At 41.7% G+C, this 19,880-nt stretch overlaps 2 protein-coding genes across 2 annotated transcripts; both read left to right on the top strand.

Annotated features, from left to right (window-relative positions):
- Nucleotides 1-648: 648 nt before the first annotated feature.
- LOC308123954 (active breakpoint cluster region-related protein-like) lies at nucleotides 649-6,534 on the top strand (the record flags this gene model as incomplete). Its single annotated transcript, XM_080486704.1, has 15 exons — nucleotides 649-652; nucleotides 731-741; nucleotides 861-1,097; nucleotides 1,634-1,741; nucleotides 1,813-1,867; nucleotides 1,944-1,996; nucleotides 2,074-2,211; nucleotides 2,284-2,405; nucleotides 2,521-2,677; nucleotides 2,767-2,886; nucleotides 3,043-3,118; nucleotides 3,845-3,940; nucleotides 4,172-4,246; nucleotides 6,276-6,309; nucleotides 6,426-6,534. 15 exons carry the CDS (start codon nucleotides 649-651, stop codon nucleotides 6,532-6,534), a joined length of 1,395 nt encoding a protein of 464 aa, XP_080342830.1.
- Nucleotides 6,535-12,925: 6,391 nt separating this feature from the next.
- LOC308123953 (eukaryotic translation initiation factor 4 gamma 3-like) lies at nucleotides 12,926-18,659 on the top strand (the record flags this gene model as incomplete). The annotated part of the gene is made up of 10 exons (XM_080486703.1): nucleotides 12,926-12,988; nucleotides 14,166-14,318; nucleotides 14,456-14,653; nucleotides 15,119-15,265; nucleotides 15,377-15,613; nucleotides 15,767-15,871; nucleotides 16,341-17,180; nucleotides 17,435-17,516; nucleotides 17,629-17,775; nucleotides 18,356-18,659. 10 exons carry the CDS (start codon nucleotides 12,926-12,928, stop codon nucleotides 18,535-18,537), a joined length of 2,154 nt encoding a protein of 717 aa, XP_080342829.1. The 3' UTR covers nucleotides 18,538-18,659.
- Nucleotides 18,660-19,880: the final 1,221 nt, after the last annotated feature.

Here is a 19,880-nt window from a genome sequence, read left to right as displayed (position 1 = left end):
AGACAGGAAGCGGTATTTTTCCCTTTTTAGTGCATCTTTGACCGAAACAGGAAGTTTTCTGTTTCCAGATGCAGCATTTGAGTGGCTGACTGTGCTGAGAGAGGACTGACGGCTTGTTTCTGCCATGGACGTTTGCTTGTGTTTACTGCAAATGTATTTCCTCAGCATTTATATGAAGGTTTTTCTGTCTGCTTTATACAATCTGTGCCCAACAGTAACAGTGTTTTACTTCCACCTGTGTGGTCAGCGCATTGTTCTCCTTGACAAATGAGGTTGTCGTTTATTCTAAAAAGATTGATGTTTGCAGTTATGGAGCCACAACTTTTAGCCAGTTGTGGACACACAGAGTTTGTTGAGCGACGAGATCAAATGTCAACGGTCCTTCCGGGTAAAGTAACAGCGGCCTAACTCACATGTGGTTTTGGCACTATGAAGACGAGATACACCCGGAGTGTTCAAGCTACACCCCCCAATTGTCTTTTTTTAGGTGGAGCTATATGCGATATGGGCGCCCAGTGCCCAACATTTTAAACATATAATAAGTTCCTTGTCACATCATCGAGTTCAGCAAATACTCAACAGAAACTTCACTGAAGATGTTAAATAGTTTGAAGTGAGTGTCTGTATTCAGTTATTCAGCAATACAACATGGGTAAGTTAATAATGCCACAATAAGGAGGGAGTAGGACTGTCTGTCCTGATAAATGTGTGAACTGTGCTCTCCGTTCAGTTTGTTCACACGTTCATTTCCTTGTCACAAGTCACATTTCATCACTTAAACACCAGCAGGTTTTTCTCACCTACATAGTTTAGACTATTTCTCTTTTTTTCAATGTTTCTCTGGCTTTTGCTGTTTGCAGCCCATGAAGGCTCTGCGGGCCTCAGCCAGGACCTCCCAGCCAGTTCTGACCAGTCAGCAGGTCCAGACTGTTTTCTACCAGGTGCCTGAACTCAAGGACTTGCACCAGAGCTTCTACTCGGGCCTGAAGGACCGTCTGAACGCTCCCGTCCCGGCTGAAGATCCCCCAGACCACCACCAAGCAGGAACGAAGTGCAGAAACGCTGGGCTGATGGTGGGAGACCTGTTTTTGAAAATGGTAATTCAAACCTCCACACTTTCAATTCTGAATGAGATATGGGGGGATGTTTTATTGTTTTTTTTTAGGAAATTACACTGTAAATCCTTTTGAAACGTGTTTTTTGTGAAAAACAGTGACAGAGTTTTAATGCTTAATTGTAAAGTCAGGAAAACCTTAATGGTTGTTAAATCCGACTCTTAGTTAAAAACAAACCAAACACTTCACTGTTTAATTGTCTTTTATTTGGTGGTTCAGAAAGATTTAATGTAAAAATACTAAATTTATTTTTGTTTCTTTAAAAGAAGAGTATAATGCCTCTAAAAGAAAAAAAAAAAAAAATCCACTAAATATCTAGATCTCGAAACTCACCAGTATGTTTAATAGACCAAATTCCCAGAAACAAAAATGAACACATCGTCTGCTTCACTGTTGACTTTTTTTTTCCCAAGTACAAACGAATAACATGTGCTGACTAAAACACACTTTAGAAGAGTTCAGTTTAACTTTTCACACAGCAGAGACCATAACATAACATTTAATCCGTCTCTGTAAAGGTGAACCAGATCGGCCTGTACGGTGGCTTCATTGAAAACTACGAGAAAGCTGTGGAAGTTGTCAGGAAGTGTACGCACTCGGACCAACGCTTCCGAACTCTGGCGGAGGTAAAACCCAAAGCCGACGTGGCTCTTCGCTCAATAGAAAATGTGTCTTCTAATCTATTTGCATTTTCCAGAGTATGATGTCCAACAGTGGCACAGACAAAGCTCGGACTGCGTACACATTAGAAGGTATCGTATTGTTAAAAACGAGCGTTTTCACTTTATTTGACTGTGATTGTCTCATGTCTGTCGTCTCTCGTCGCAGCTTTACTCTACAAGCCTTTGGACCGAGTGACCAAGAACACATTAGTATTGCTCGTGAGAAACGCAGTTCTGCAGCTTTACCTGAAGCAATTTTGTTTATTTCCTAAGTTTATGACCCGACTACCTTGCAGGACCTCCTGAAGACGACTCCCTTAGAGCACAGGGACTATGCCATCTTGCAGGAAGTTCTGAGGTTGTCTCACAGCTTCCTGTCTGGTGTCAACGAGAGTTCACAGAATCGACGCGGGGTCACGCTCAGCCACGGCATGGTGAGTCCTGAACGTGAGCCCTTCTCGTCAAAATCAGTGAGCCCGATCATACAGCGGTGCGTGTCCTCACAGAGACGTCAGCTGATGCGTGATGGCTTTGCGGTGGATGTAAGCGAGGGGGAGCGCGGCCTGCGTCACCTCTTCCTTTATACGGACCTCCTGCTGTGCACCAGGCTCAAACATTCAATCAGAGGGTGAGTGACACCAGAGGAGGCAACATTCTAAGACAGCAGCACGCTGCAGGTACAACATGCCTCTGCTCTAACCTTTGCAGCTACAAAAAGCAAAAAGTGTTTGTGTTTCTTCCAGGAAGCAGGACCAGTACAGGTTTTGCTGGTACCTCCCTCTTGCTGGTCTCAGGCTTCGCTGGTTTGCAGGTCAGGAACAAACATCTGAAACAAACATCCGTTTACACACAATAAGAACTAAGATTTACCTCCTAAGACAGCAGCTACTACAACACTCAGTGAGTCCTTAATTGACAGAGAAAGAAGACAATGGCCGCGCTTTGTTTCGATAGCGGGTGAGTGAAGTGTGAACGTGTGTGTTGTACAGCGAGGGTCCAGGTTCCTGACCTCAGCGGCTCGAAGCAAGAAGAAACTGGAGCAGATGGAGCTGATGCTGCTCACACACTCTCCTCACTGCAGACTGGAGCTGCACAGCCCCAGTGGAAAGGTTGGCAAGCACACACACACACACACACACACACACACACACACACACACACACACACACACACACACACACACACACACACACACACACACACACACACACACACACACACACACGCAGACAAAGATTTTCAAAGCACTGTTTGTCTCACCCCAGAGCCACACGCTCCTCTTCTCCTCCCTGTACGAACAAGAAGAATGGAGGGAAGCCGTTTACAAACTGACCTTAAACAGTGAGTATACAGCGTCAGTAAAACTGCTGTAAAAGACGGATGAAGCACTGATAAAACAGGTATTCTCGAGTACAATCATCCACCTTTATGTTGCTCACTTCTTTGCCAATTTGATGTTGAATTACAAAAAGCTCGTTTTCTCTCCTGAGACTTCAAGGACCGATCTTTCTTCCTTCCCGCGGAACAACATTCCTGAAATGTTGCTGACGTTTGATGTACAGTGAAATTACATAAATTAGAGGACATAGACTTTCAAACTAAGAGAGAACAAAATGCCTTTTAACGCCAATTCAAACAAGGTCCGAGTGAATTAATCAATTCTTGAAATAACATTTTACTGTGGTTGCTTCACAACTGGATCATTACTTACATCCATCCTACATGACCTTTTGTACAAAGGGTCATTAGTGTTTCGGGAACAGCTCCTGTTCTTTTCCAGAAAATTGCAGAACTTACACCAAAAAAAATTAAGAAGGTGCAGTTTTTAAAAAAGCTGTCTCTCGAAAATAAGTCATGGAACGACTTCCTATGATAAAAAGTATTTTTACACGTTAGTAAAATAGCTCAATCGCCTTGACACAGTGCCTACAATATTATATATTTCTACTTTTTCACTCCATATGCTGTAAAGCTGTTGAAACCCAACTGGCGTCTCTGTCCTTTGCTTCAGTTTAACATGTACTCTTGATCACTACAAGCTGATTGTTGGTTGATGTGGTTTCTCAGACATTGAAACGGTTCCTCCAGACCTGCTGACGCTCACCAGTGCATGTGTGAAACTGAGAATGACCCAGCAGCCACCGCTCCACAACGCTGACGCTGGTACGGCCGCCGCCTTTCTCTCTGCACCAGTGAATCAGGTCACAGTGTGACTGAAACACAATACAGTGACTGACTGCTCAAGCTTCAGGAGTTTTGAGCTTATTCACGTTGCCGCGGCCTAATTTAACACGCTCAGTGTGTTTTTTTTTTACTTTTTCTTCTTGTACCGCTGTTTCACTTTCATTCCGTCTGCATGAAACCAGAGCGATTTCTGTCTCTGTCTCCCAGCAGGAGAGGACGAAGAGTCGCTGTGTGGGACTTTAGGAGTTGTGATCCACTCAGCTTGTGGTCTTCAGCAACCAGCTTGTATGTTTGCGATTATAAATGTGATACGAGAAGGGCGGGGGGATCCCAGATCTATAGTAGAACGATAGAGAGACATTCGCAAGAATCCATTTACCATCTTTTTTATCATAGTTTTATTCTTAATCTTATTGTTCTTCCTCTGTGTGTGTGTGTGTGTGTGTGTGTGTGTGTGTGTGTGTGTGTGTGTGTGTGTGTGTGTGTGTGTGTGTGTGTGTGTGTGTGTGTCAAGTACAGTACATTCTTTACTTAACATTTAAGTACAGTACAGTTTTATTTAATCTTTAAGAACCGTTTTTTGTTCATTTGTTTTACATTTATTTAAGTACGTATGAGTACGTATTTAACTTTTCTGTGCAATATATTTTAATTGAATCATCATTATTTAAGTATTGTCTTTTTGTAGATATGTATGAATGGATGTGTATGTATATATATTCTATGTCCTGTGCAGTACATAGAATATATATACATACACATCCATTCATACATATCTACAGACAGACATAAACACCTATACCCACACACAAGCACACATTGTACACACATCATACATAACGCGTTTGCTGTGAGTAAGATATACTTATACTACGCCATACAAGCACATTACACACAAACACTACAAGCGAGACGAGCAAAACTAATCAATGCTAAAAAAGAAAAGAACATTAGAAATAACCAAAATAAATGACGAGACATTTGCCCCGAAAATAGCCTAGTGATTGGCCACACCTTCTTCATCCTCATACCTCTTGAAAATCATATTTTTATCCAGCATTTTAAACCGTCTCATATTTGGACATTACTTCAGTTCCACACTAAACCCGTTCAGTAGTCTCACCCCGCATACTGAGAGACAAAACCCTTTTCTGGTCGTACGAAATCTCGGTTCTTTAAAGTTACATTTCCTCCTTAGATTGTAACACTCTTGAAATTGGTCAAAAATTTAGGATTAGGGTTAGGTTTTGAGCTGTGGTTGTTATTACGCCGTCACATTTCAGTGGTTGAGTCCTCTCAGGCGGTGTGGGATCCCTGACCGGAGTTGTCCTGGACTGAAGAATGGCCACTGTGAGAATGTGCAGGTCGTGTTGAACATGTTAGAAGGGTTTGGCTGAGATAAGAAGAGTGTTTCTGTTCTCACAGCAGCAGGTGGAAGCCACATCCTGTCACTGCCTCTCTCCTCAGCTGCTATGATACAACTCTGAGAGAACACATCTAAACTCAACACAACATGCATTTTTGAAGAAAGTAGATTTCTCTCCTAAGGATTCCAGTTACACTATACTATATAGCCTAAGGCAGTGGTTCTCAGACTTTTTACACCAAGAACCACCCAGAAAATACTCGGCTCTCCAAGTACCACCATAATGACCAACACTATACAGTAGCCGAGTAAGCCTAAGCATTCATCAAAAACAAGGCAGAGGTTTTACTCCTAAAGAAGTATATTTAATATTGTCAGCCATTGTCACATTTTACACAGCAATATAGGAAAATAAAAGACAGTACTTAAATAATGATGATTCAATTAAAATATATTGCACAGAAAAGTTAAATACTTACTCATACGTACTTAAATAAATGTAAAACAAATGAACAAAAAATGGTTCTTAAAGATTAAATAAAACTGTACTGTACTTAAATGTTAAGTAAAGAATGTACTGTACTTGATTTAAAAAAAAATCAAAACAGGCTGCCTGAACTTCACACACTGCTGTATGGCTGCTTTCTGAAACACACACACACACACACACACACACACACACACACACACACACACACACACACACACACACACACACACACACACACACACACACACACACACGCACACACATAGAGGAAGAACCATAAGATTAAGAATAAAACTATGATAAAAAAGATGGTAAATGGATTCTTGCGAATGTCTCTCTATCGTTCTACTATAGATCTGGGATCCCCCCGCCCTTCTCGTATCACATGGCCCCCGCTTGAGCCAATCGAAAATGAAACATGGCTGGCATTTAAAGTGTACTGTATTACCCCCTGGCAGCCCCCTTGATAGAGGCACAAGGTTTGTTTGCGTGGTAAAGAAATTATATTTGACTGTTTTATGCTTCTGAAAGTTGTAAATGTATTGATTGTATTGCAACGCTAAGATGAATTGTTAAAACTGTTATGTTATGTTTATGTGTATCCCCAGCTCTTACGGTGAGATTACTGGTGTCAAGCCAGCCCTCACTTCGGAGATCGACGTCAAGCCAGCCGCCACTGTGTTTAGCGGTGCGCCTATACACTATGCTTTACCGTAAGAGCAAACTCAAATGGATTTCAAAATAAAGTGATGTTTCAATGAATGAGATCTCGCCTTCATTCAGATAGTTAATAAAAGACAATTTAATACTATGGCTAATAATAACACATAAAAACAAAGAAAATAAATGAATGTATCATTGATTCAAATTATTAAAAATTAAATATTAATAAAATGAATTGCTGCAGAAAAAACAAAAACAAAACACATTGTCCGTCAGTCAGTGATGTGTTAATGTTATTATAATGCTATAGACAGCAGCCCACTCTAATATCTTTATTCACATTAAAGGCCCATCAGAAAAGCAGATCTAGACAAAATTCAGATTTAGATTACATTACATTACATTACATTACATTGCATTACATTAGATTAGATTTGATTAGTTATAAACTAAAAAATCATTTAACTTCAGACTGATAACAGGCAAGATCAGGATATGGTATATGAAAATAAGAGCCCTTTAAAAGCATATCTGGGCTTGAATGACTCTGATTTCAGACTGATATTAAAATAAATGTCCATGTTATCATTGAACCATTCCAACTCAGACTGATAGTAGGCCACCCCAGGAGGTCACTCACCAAGTATCAGCTCAATCTGATGTAGCATAGCAAAATAAGAGCACTTTGAAATCGCAAAACTGAGATCCATCCACGCTAAATTTGAAATGATATTAAAAAGAAATTCCCTGTTATCATTGAACCATTCCAACTCAGACTGATAGTAGACCACCTATAGATGTCACTCACCAAGTATCAGCTCAATCTGATGTGGAATTCCAAAATAAGAGCTATTTCAAATAGCACTTCTGAGCTCTATTTACACTAACTTTGAAACTTTACCATCCAGACACGTCTGGCTTTCCCCTCGGTGATATTCTTGTATAAATTTAATGATTGTCTTTGGACGGTTGCGCCAACGTAGTATTGGACACAGACCCCAACGGCATGACTACGGGTGAAATGAGAGTTTCAGGGAGGAATGTCTGAAGATGGATCTCCAGCAGAGCCAGGCTTCTCCACCTACATGATGGAGCATCACCTCCAAGCTGAAGCTGCTTCAGCTGCTGCTGAGGTGAGCAGCGTTGTACGAGATTAATTTATGATATACATTACATCATTAAAATCGCGTCTTTTCATTGATTTGACTGCAGTCTCACAGCGCCCCCTACTGTCAGAAGCAGCACACTTGCAGATTGTCCTCAGAGCTCAGCCATCACATTAAATGAAATATTTCTCAGAAGAGAAAAATCCAAATTAAAAACTAAATAATGATTATAAATGTGAGATTCAGTAGGGTTAATTTTTAGTTACACTATAATATTTACACATTCTAAAAAACAAATGATACCGTTTTGTATTTTGGTTAAAATATAATAATAAAATATAAAAATGTATTATTAGTGTTGTTTTTCTTGATACTATTACTATTAACTACCTGATGCAGCTCTGTATGCAGTTATGTGTCATTTTCATCATCTTACTGATTTATGTGTCGCTTTAATTGATGGTTGAGATGATGACAGGATTGTGTCTTCTAAAGGAAGACGTGCCAGTGAAAGGACAGGAGCAGCTTTACAAGAGATTCAACACCACAAAACATTTTCTGCAGACGGCATCAAAATCGGTAGGTTTTCTTTGTTGCTGTTCTTTTTCTGAGCGGTACTTTGTGAAATTGACGTGCTCTGATAATTAATATTCTGATGATTAAATCTTGATGTTGCTTTGCAGGAATGGTATTGTTAAAAAAAATTATGTTTTACTTTATCATGCGTTTAAATCTTTTGTTGTTGTTTACATGCACTCAGAGGTTATTTGTGATATGTAAATCCCTTTTCTTTACTTTCAGAACCATCACATTGAAAGGAGTTGGGGGAAGGATTGTATGTTTTTCTTACTGTGAGCCTTAAGTTCGTTGAACTAAAATTGGAATTATATTCAACTGACCTCCAACAAAATGTAATTGTCATGTTTGCATGTCTTATTTGTTTATTGGAAAGGTTGTACTGTGACATTCTCTTCTTTCAAGAATAATGTAATAAAATGGTCTTAAACTTTGTGTATTCTGTCTCCCTGAGGTTTTCACAAGGAAATTCCCCTGACAACTTTGTAGATGAATATCAACTATAAAATAAAGGGCTGCCTGACTCATTTGCTGGATCAAGAGTTCCTCAGTCTACAAGATGGGGTTGCCAGGTTCTTTGTCTCAAGCCTTGCCTGCCAGGTCACCAGCTTTGGCATCAGCCAGTTTGAGTCCTTACTGCCACCGAGTGCCGACCCTACGTCCTTTCTGGAGGCTCTGCGGCTCCTCATCCGGCTCAGCAGTGAATGAAAACGCAAAGGAAAAAAGTGCAACATGTGATTTTAACAAAATATTCATTCTTAATGAGAGAATTTGCTCTTTCAATAAAGTTAGTTGAAAAAAGGTGGGATTTCCATTTTGTATTTAAATCTTTTTTTTATATTAAATATTAAGACAAGGTTTGTTCATGAATTAAATGAATAAAAAAAAAACATTTAACCAACACCTGGGATATGAAATAATGCTAAATTTATTCCATGCTATTTCAAATAACATAACAAAAGTAAGGTTTTATTTCGTCATTTTTTGTTTAATTTCAAACACAAAAGGGAAAAAACATAGATTGTAGTAGAAAAGCTAACGTGCGTGAAAAGGAGTAGGGGTACGCTTAATAAATCCTAGCCCCTCTGCAGTCAATCCATTTGCACCGTGTGTATTTTTTATTTATTTTTTTATTTAAACTGCAGCAGCCAGATAAACATCTAAATCAACTGGTGGGCGAGTTCGAAGCTCACACAGACAGCCTGAAGAGGGCAGCAACGCGATGCGCCGTTACTTACTCTGATCAAGCGAAGAAGAGGGTCGACTTCCGGGTTTTCCGGCAAATCAAACTAGAAATAAAGAATTACGGTCGTATTTTATTTCCCGATTTTTGTTTAAGAAACGCATATTGGGAAACGGGAAACCGTCCGATTTCCGTTTTTCGATTTTTTAATTGTCAATCTTCAGCCCGTAGTAGACCAGAAACTGTATAGTATCCACGTGACCGCACAGGTGCAGCGCCGTGTTGCCTTGGTGATCTGTAGCCAACAGATCGGCCCCGAACTTGTGCAGGAGGCGACATATTTCCACGTTCCCCCGTGCGGCGGCTAGGTGGAGGCCCGTGCGGCCTCGGTTGTCGCGGATGTTGGGGTCGCAGCCGGTTTCCAGGAGCCTCTTGGCGAACGGCAGGTCTCCATCAATGCAGGACTGCAGCAGAGGCACGCTGGTCTGCGACGAGTCGTTGATGAAGACATAGGACATGTCCGAGTGGGTATCAGAAAAGTCCAGTGTACCTGCATGGATAAAAGAGAGGACGCCTGGAAAATGAGCGGCGGAACATGCCAAAGAACACAAGAGAATTCAAGGTGTCCAGCACCTTTCATAACAAAAAACCACAGTTGCCATCATGACAGCAATAAAAAATAAATAACAATAAGAGCGGCAGCACAGGTAGCTTGTCGCACACAATGATGTTACTGATTATTATATTTTCTAATTACACGGGGGACCGAACCTCTCAGTCCTTGTCCTTTTAGCCTAACCCTTGTGTGATCATATATGGTTCAGGCTTTTTCCAAACAGAGCCGGTACTCTTTCCCCCGTTAACACAAGGGGAGTAAAAAAAACAACAAAACGATAACATGAATTACTACGGAAACAAACTGGCATTCATTTCAAGTTTATTGTCATTATGCACACAAGAAAAACATGTTTCTCATGTACAATGAAAGTCTGTCACTGCTGTCCAGAGACAATGTCAGCAGTAAAATAGCATGTAAAAGGAAAGAGTGCAAGGCAAGTGAAAACCGCGTACAATGCGTAAAGAAAAAGTTGTGCAAAAATAGGTAAAGGATGGCCGCAGGCCGATGGCCTGCATGCCATCGGCGGGGCTGATGGCAGGCAGGCAGGCGGCAGACGGGACGTCTGGTCACCAGCGGCCAGAGTGAAGCGACAGGAGGGATTTCTTACACACACTGAATGTGTTTCCTGATTCCCCGTGAGCAGGAGACGCCCTGCGCCCGGAATGGTACTGCCTCCGCCATGGACGCCGCGAGAACCGAAACCAGTCAGTAACTACTACTTCCGGCTTCGCTCGCTCCTTCTTCTTCTTCTTCGGTTGGGAAACAACGTGGTGCGTTACTGGTATGGAGTGCGGATCAAAACAACTTATCCCTGTCGGCTGCCATATCAATTGCCCCGTTGTCTGCTCCCTCCTTCCCTTCCACCTCAATGTGTGCTGGTACGCATAAAAACGCCACTGTGATCCCCATCATTTCAATTCTGTATAAGGTTTGTTGCACCTCTATCAAAATGTCTGGCCTGCTGTTTGAGTGGCTGTACTGTAGACTTCTTATTGATGTACTTGAATCAGAACAAATCACCGCCCCTCATGGTCTTGTCTCTTCCACCCACTGTGCTGCCAATAAAACCGCCACCATTTCCCCAGTACACACAGACGCTTCCCCACCAAACACCTCATCACATTTAAAACTTTTTTACATTTGTCCACCACCTCTTTGAATATGCACTCCCCATTTGAATTTCTCATCAAACCAAATGCCTAAAAACTTAAAATTGTTTCGCCCTCTCCAATTCTTGATTCTATAAATTCAATTTAACTGTGTTCCCAATTCTTTCCCTTGTAAAAGCTATCACCTTTGTCTTATCCACTGAGAATTAAAAACCCCATTAATAGGACCACTCCACCATTTTTGAGATTGCGCTTTGTACGCTTTTAACAATAACTCCCAGATTCCTTCCCCTCCCATCTGCAAATAGTGATACCCCCATCTCATTTTCTAACCCCATAAATATATCATTTGTCATTATAGAAAACAACAGTGGACTCACTATGCTCCCTTGAGGTGTTCTATTTTCAATAATAATTTCCCTTGAATATTTATTTCCTATTCTCGCTTGTATACATCTCCCACTTAAACAAAATCATTGACCCACCTGTACATTTGACCTTTAATCCCTAATTTCATAATAAGTTTTATTAATAAGCCCTCCGCCCACATCATATCATATGCCTTCTCTACGTCCAAGAATACTGCTACTACACTTTCTCTGTTAACTGTTTCCCCCAAGAAAAACTGCGAAACTAGAACTTTTCTTTAATTCTGTTGTGTGTTCCTTTATGTCAATGGTTTTCACAATCTCAATCGTGTAAGAATAAAATTCTTTGTTTGTCTTTCTTTGTTTTATTGTCTTTCTTTAATTTCCTTGTAAGACACAGTAAATTGCCTTGTGTCGGCATGGCGCTATAGAAATAAATTCCCCTTGCCTTGAGTTTTAAAGAACTGTTTTAACTGTGAGAACGGTTTTCTGCACTGGGCAGGTGCCCACTTCGCCCATAGCAAAGTCACTGACGGTTGTTTTTGTAATAAAACCACACACACACACACACACACACACACACACACACACACACACACACACACACACACACACACACACACACACACACACACACACACACACACACACACACACACACACACACACACACACACACAGGCTCTTTTTCTGGAAAAAATGGTTTTGATCACTCAACAGTCATCAATAACTCGTTCTATATTGTTCTTTCTTTCCTTAAGAATGGACATTTGAAGCCGGTTTACGTCTTAAAGTTTTTTATTTAAAGCGACAAAGTTGCAAAATATGAGGGTAATTATTCTTTTCTTTTTATGATCACCATAGATGTGGAGAAATGTTATTTTTTAAACTCATATTCATAACTCATCACTAGAGAGAGAGAGAGAGAGAGAGAGGGAGAGAGAGAGAGACTATGTGACGTCAGATAGGGCTTTCATGACAGGGGACATCAGAGTCACAAAGGTCTTTTATGACATCACCAACATTGCCGCTATAAAAGGAAGCATTTCACACGTTCGTTATTCTCATTTGTGAACAGGACTTGCCAATCATTCACGAGAAGCATTCACTCTAGTGGTGCCTATTTTTGCCTATTTTTTTGCGTATTTTTGACCGTTTTTTGCGTATTTTTGCCTATTTTTTGCATATTTTTGACCGTTTTTTGCGTATTTTTTGCCTATTTTTGACCATTTTTTGTCCGTTTTTGGCCTATTTTTTGCCTATTTTTGACAGTTTTTTGACAGTTTTTGGCCTATTTTTTGGCTATTTTTGACAGTTTTTGGCCTATTTTTTGCCTATTTTTGACAGTTTTTTGACAGTTTTTGGCCTATTTTTTGGCTATTTTTGACCGTTTTTGGCCTATTTTTTGCACATTTGTTGGCAAGTTTTGGCTATTTTTGGCTAATTCTGCCTATTTTTGAGTTTTGTGAGACAACCAACAAAACATGACAACTTCTGCACCCTTCGCGTCCCCTTCCGCCTGGACTGGAAACAGCCACAACCGTCAGGTCAGTAAAGTGGATTAAATTATTCGGATCCGAAGAATTAGATGTGAATTATTGCCTGGAAATAGAACTTATTACGGGTTTATGAGGTCTCGGCAGAACGTACACCGATATTACCGTAATTCCCGGTGTAGCCATCGACTGTCAGCTTCGCCCCGTCACGTTCGACGTCCCCACGGGTGGAGGTTGTTGCAGAGAAAAGACAGAAAAGTGTGAATATTGTGGTGAAATCAGACATTATATAGACTGGACGCCGCCGCCATCTTGGTCCGGTTGCCGCTCCGCTCAGTCTTGTGCACTGCACAGATATTTGATAGTTGAAAAGTAATATGAATACATTATAAACTCATGTGTAAGATTATATGTAATTTATTATTATATTTAATATATATAATATATTTGGTCAGGACAAATCACACTTCACAGTGGTGCTGCTGTGTTGTGGAGATCCTTTCCTTTCCACATTATTCTTGGTCTTGGATTTGGTGAAATGAACTTCCAAGTAAATGCAAGTTATGTTGTTTTTCTTCTTCTTTATGACACATTTTTTGACTGATGTGAGGTAAAACTCCATACCAACTTATAGTCTGGAAAATGTTTTATAAATCCTCTCATACTTCAAGCTCCAACATTTAATATATCAAATGTTATAGTCCTTATAATTAGCAGTGAGGTCTGTTAATACAGAAGAGTATTAGGGCCACTCAAGAAAACAAATACAGAAGGTAAAGAAAATGTCTTCTTGCTCAAAAAAACACATCTCAACATTGTATTTTGAATTTTCTTCTCTGAGCGCACGATGCAAAAAACATCTACCGCCCATAATTTTCCCCCCTCATGAGTGGTCCTAATGCTCTTCTGTACACTTATGTGGAGGAGAGTTCATTATATTATGACTTGAGGAACAAACCAAACATTTACTTGAAATTTGTTTCAAGTAAATTTTGCAGAAGGAGCGGGACTCTGCTGCATCGGTATGCATTAATTCAACTTCAGATTTTTAGTACAACTCTTGCAAAGACGGAATAACTTAACATGGCTAATATTTAATTAATATTCATTGTTGCTCGTCTGGTTTTCTTTAGTCAACGGAGCGCAAGCGGGTCGAGGAGGAGCTGATTTTCCTTTTTTGTTTTTGCGTACATTCAGTGTGTATTCTGTCTTTCTGTTGCCTCCACAGGGGATGAACAGTGGCAAATTGCGAACTCCGCCCAGGAGGATCATCTTGAACATGTCATCACAGGATGTTCAGTTGAATACATCAGCAAATGCGTGGAAGCCCGGTTTGAGGAGGCAGAGCCCTGTGGTCGATCCAAAAGTGCAGAACACAGAGGTATGGGCATAAGTTCACAAGAGAAACACACTACCTGCACCACACTAGTATTCCTGAATGAAATGTGTTTAATGAAAGAGTTAATTGATTAATGATCTCAGCTTTTAACCATTTGTTTCTAATTGATTTCCCCCCAGGAGCTCCTCAGGAAAGTCCGGAGCCTCCTTAATAAGATGACACCTGAAAAATTCGACCGTCTGATGACCCAGGTCACTGATCTGGACATAAACACCGAAGAGAGGCTGAAAGGCGTGGTCGACCTGGTGTTTGAAAAGGCGATCGCAGAGCCCGGCTTCGCTGGGACCTATGCCAAGATGTGCTGCAGCCTTGCCACCGTGAGCATGATTTATTCATTTTTGGCTGAAGAAATGTGCATGTTCCTGTTGGTCTGCTCCCTTTCTTTGTCCTGTATGAAAGACAAAATACCATTTTAGACCAAGCTCTCTGGAAATCGCCACCTTGGACAAGCTGGGGAAATTAGTGCTTTACGAAATGTGTTAAACTGTGAGGATGAAGCAAATTAATCCATAATGAAAGCCCCGATTGCGTGAATCCGATGTTTTATCCAACCAATGTGAATAATCCTCTCAGAAAAAACTTCTGTAAGAGTACTTTTAAACTGCATGAAGGTGAGAAAGTCTCCTTCTAAAAAAGAAGAATGGATGACTGAAACAGTTCTATAAATGTAGAAATGCTTCGGGCCACACTGCAGAGAACGGCCCTCCAGACACCAGTGTGGTGGGGGATTCGATATTACGCCGCTTCTTCTCCTAACTTCAACCTCTGTCTGTGGTTCACAGTTGAAAGTCCAAATGGAGGACGATCCGAACAACACGGTCCCATTCCGCCGCCTGCTTTTGAGGCGCTGCAGAGCTGAATTCCAGCGAGAAAAAGAGGGCGATGCCGAGCTGGCGAGGCAGCAGAAGGAGCGGGACTCTGCTGCATCGGTATGCATTAATTCAACTTCAGACTTTTAGTACAACTCTTGCAAAGACGGAATAACTGAACAAGGCTAATATTTAATTAATATTCATTGTTGCTCGTCTTGTTTTCTTTAGTCAACGGAGCGCAAGCGGGTTGAGGAGGAGCTGAAACAAGCTCAGGCCAAGGCCCGGAGGTGCTCTATTGGAAACGTCACCTTCATCGGCGAGCTGTTCCGGCTCAACATGCTGTCAGCGGCCATCATGTTGAGCTGTGTGGAGAAGCTCCTCAACAGCCACGATGAAGAGTCCCTGGAGTGTCTCTGCAAGCTGCTGACAACAATAGGCAAGGACATCGACTCTCAGGAAACCAAGGTGAGACCGAAAAAGCTGATTTATGGATTCGGCACAGTTTGCAGAGACATTAGTGAGGGTTTCTGTTGGGAGTCGATCCGCTGTTTGTTGTTATGAAACAGAGAAACCAAACTAAAACTATGTCTGACCTTCTCTGTGTTTTTTTTCCATCAGCCTCAAATGGATCATTTTTACATTAAAATGGAAATGATCATTAAAGAGCGCCAGACAGCTTCTCGAATTCGATTCCTTCTCCAGGACGTCTTGGACCTGAGATCGGTGAGTGTTTGGTTTAGATGTTTTCCAAGAGTCTGACGTCCTGCAAAGCTCATGCTTTACCCTACATTGATTCATTTTCTTGATTTCTTTAACTTCCTGAAACACAATATTTGTGAACTACTCACATTTTGACTGTCCATCTACTTGAAGTCTAAGTAATGTTTAATTCATTTTGAGGGGAAAAAAAAGTGTGATTGGAGACAATGCAATGTAAAACAAACAGAAACCCAAACAGTCTTTTTGGGATATTCCAATTAGAAATATTGACGAATCTTGAAAAGCTGGGAACATTTTCAGTCATTAGAATACAAATGTATGATTTCAATAGAGCCATCTGTGCTGTGAAATACCTGAAAGCCCCCTTAAGTCCGACCCAACACAAGCTGAATGTGCTTTGGCATCTGAATTGAAACTGCAGAATGCGACACACTGATTCACGTTAATAAAAAAAAACATTTGTTTTTCTCAGCACAACTGGGTCTCCAGGAGAGCCAGCCAGGGTCCTAAAACCATCCAGGAGATCCACATGGCGGCTCGGATGGAAGAGCAAGAGAATGCGAGACAAGTGAACCAGAAGCTGCTCTCCACGGACAGAGAGAGAAAAAGGGAGCAGCAAGTGAGATGGGAGAAACAGAGAGAGCTGCGAGAGATGGAGCAGCAAGAACGAGAGCAGAGGCAGAGAGCGGAGCAAGAGAGAGCGCAAAGAGAGCAGCAAGCGATAGAGCAGAAACAGAGAGAGCTGCGAGAGAGAGAACAGCAAGAACGAGAGCAGAGAGAGAGAGAGGAGCAAGAGAGAGCGCAGAAACAGAGAGCGCTGCGAGAGAGGGAGCAGCAAGAAAGAGAGCTAAGAGAGAGAGCGCTGCGAGAGAGAGAGCGGCAAGAACGAGAGCAGAGACAGAGAGAGGAGCAAGAGAGAGCGCATAAACAGAGAGAGCTGCGTGAGAGAGAGCAGCAAGAAAGAGACCTGCAAGAGAGAGAGCAGCAAGAAAGAGAGCAGCAAGAGAAAAAGCAGGGAGATCAGCGAGTGAGAGCGAAGAGAGGGAGAAAGCAGAGAAAGCAGCAACAGAGACGGAGAGATCAGAGAGAGAGAGAACAGCAAGAGACAGAGCAGAAACAGAGAGAGCAGCGAGTGAGCGGGCAGAGAGAGCAACAGCAGAGAGAAGAGACTTGCCACTCTCAGCCAATGAAAAGCTCCAGCCCCGCCGCCGCTCCGTCTGCAAAGACATTTCCTGAGGAGCTGCGCTCTCAGCTGGACGGACTCCTCCTCGACAACACCACCACTGACCGGCACATCTTTGACTGGGTCGAGGTTTGAACATGAACCTTTCAGATATCTCATAAAAACAGCTGCAGAGAAGATATTTTATTGATTATTTGTTATGATTTGTTGCTCATCAGGCCAGTAGTTCACTCAGCAGATGACAATGATGATGATGATGATGATGCGGATTATAATTTCTAATTTTCATTTACATCTATACATATATAACGCTCTATGACCCTTTGTTTTAAAGGATGTCTGTACTTACCACTGCTCTTCTTCCTCTTGGCTCTGTTTATCAGGCGAACCTGGACGAAGGTCAGAGGAGGTCGGCGTCCTTCCTGAGGGCTCTGATGACCGCTGTGTGCCGCTCAGCAGTTATAGGTAAGCTCGCCACCGCCTCTTGTGTTCTGCTCTAATAGCAACGCCGATTGAAGTATCTCCACTTTGGAGCCGCTCGGCATGCACTCACTCTTCCTCCTGCTTTGCTGCGCAGCCTTTCACGGCAAGTACTTCCTGGACCCGAGCGCCATGGAGAAGAGACGGACGGTCCTGCTCGAGTACCTCAACATGGGCAGTGAGCAAGAGCTGCAGGCTCTTTATGCTCTCCAAGCGCTGGACGTCACCCTCGGGCATCCTCCATGTAAGTGCTGCATCCCCGTGTGCTACTTCTAACTACTTCGACGCTTTCATACACTTTCTTTTTATTTATTCATTTATTTTTTCCACAAAAATACAGACTAAACAGGAGTTCGAGATGCAGGGTTTTATTTCCTGCAGTCAAAGCTGGGGGGCACCACATGGTGCTTTCATTTCTCTGGATCATTATATAGAGTTTCACGAGCACCATTGACACTTGCAGTGAATTCACTAAGCAGTTTCTAAATAGTCGTATGATTTAGCTTATACAATATCAAATGTGGGGAGAAATCATTTTCCTCCATTTGTTTACATTTTTTTTATTTTATTGGAGAATAAGGCGTGCTACTTGAGTGGTAAAACTTGGAGTATAAGGAAGAAGAAAAGCATTTGATGCAGTTTAATCCTGAGTAGTTGCATTATTCTAGCAGCGCTTTGAAGCAGTCATGCTGAACGTGTCAGCGAAATCTTCACCTTGCATTAAAAGGCTCGTACTTTGACGTGAAACCGGCTCGTTACAACTCGATTCCACAGAAACAAAAGCATTTTCAGAAGCAACAAACTGACATTGTTCTCCTCTCCAGATCTCCTGCAGTTCTTCTTCGACTGGCTGGCCGAGGAGGCCGTGATCTCCGACAACGCCTTCTACAAGTGGCAGGCGTGCAAAGACCCCGCAGAGCAGCGGGGAAGAGACGAGGCCCTCGCGTCCCTCGAGGCTTTCTTCATCTGCCTATGGGAGGCCCGGGAGGAGCTAGAGCTCAACTGAGGACGCTCGCCAGGCGACGCGGCGTAGACGGACAGCCTCCTGACATTTTGCAGCCTTTTCGTGCACGGTGTTACCAACACCTCTGTGCTCGTTGCGCTTAATAAAGCTGCGTTAAAAATGCGATCCTTTTTTATTTAAAAAAATTTTTTTTTAAACATGTTTAATAGCACCTATTTCTCAAGTGTGGATCTGGTATATATTAATATCTGACATGACTGAAATACTCCAAATACTGACTTTCATTTTTTTTAAAAAACGAGTTTAAGCAACTGTGAGTTATGTTGATTTAAATGTCCACTAGGTGGGATTATTACCGTACAATTGGTAACCTGTGTCCTGTGGAAGTCTGAGCAAACTGCTTTCTGCTCCGAATTTAACCAATTTTCAACTTACTACTCTAATGCAGTTATTTTTTTAAGTTGTTTCTGTAAATTCCAAGGAAACATTTGTGAGTTGTAGCTGAAACTGCCGTATGAATTGCTCAACAAGAAAGGCTGATCAAGTTAAAGGACTATATGATTTTACTATCAGTCGCATTTATCAGACTTTCTTTCATTTTTGTGAAATGATTTGATAAATCGAGACGCACGACTGTCACCTCTCTCACACAGATTACAATTGTTCATACACTCGATGATTTTTATTTACTCATTTTCCACATTAGATTAAGATTTACTTCAAATGTTTTAATGGACAATGAAAATCGTCGTTATTCATGGTACAGTGGGGGAATTCTTTGAAATTCATGTTCAGAAACGTTGTCCGGAGCTGTATAGGCGGAGATGCCCACCTGTGCCCACCATCAGTTGGGCATGACAACGCCGACTGGCACAGCCTGTGACCCCGCAACTGATTAGTTCACGCGCCGCTACCCAAATTTCAAGAAAAACACTTTATATAGTGAGATAAGAACATAAAAGCATCAGCAGTGAAATCAGTAAAAATGAGTTTTAGGGCCCAAAGGGTTAAAAACCTCCACCTCTTGCCATCAATTCTTGCCTGCTACCGTGATGTCAGCGCATTTCTATTTATTTCAGTGATCCTTTGGCGTACCGCTAGAGGGAGCCCCGAGTACCACTAGTGGTACGCGTACCACACTTTGAGAATGACTGGCCTAAGGTATTCCCTTGCCTGTCTTCATATAGATATTTTATCTTATCCAAAATAAACTTTTCTAATGATTTTCCAACAGTAATATGTTTCCCCATCCTCAGGATCAGAGTTTGACTCATTTTCAGCCCTGGAGTTTCATACCTCAGTCCGGCCCACTTTAGACCTATTAAAATCCCATAATCATAATCTTACATGTGGCGTCTATAGCGCTGTTCTGTAAAGTCTTGTAA

The sequence above is a fragment of the Lipophrys pholis genome (assembly GCF_963383615.2).
Source record: "Lipophrys pholis genome assembly, chromosome: 18".
NCBI lineage: Eukaryota > Metazoa > Chordata > Actinopteri > Blenniiformes > Blenniidae > Lipophrys > Lipophrys pholis.
Note: the sequence above shows the minus strand (reverse complement) of the source record. Positions and strands in the feature narration are given on the sequence as shown.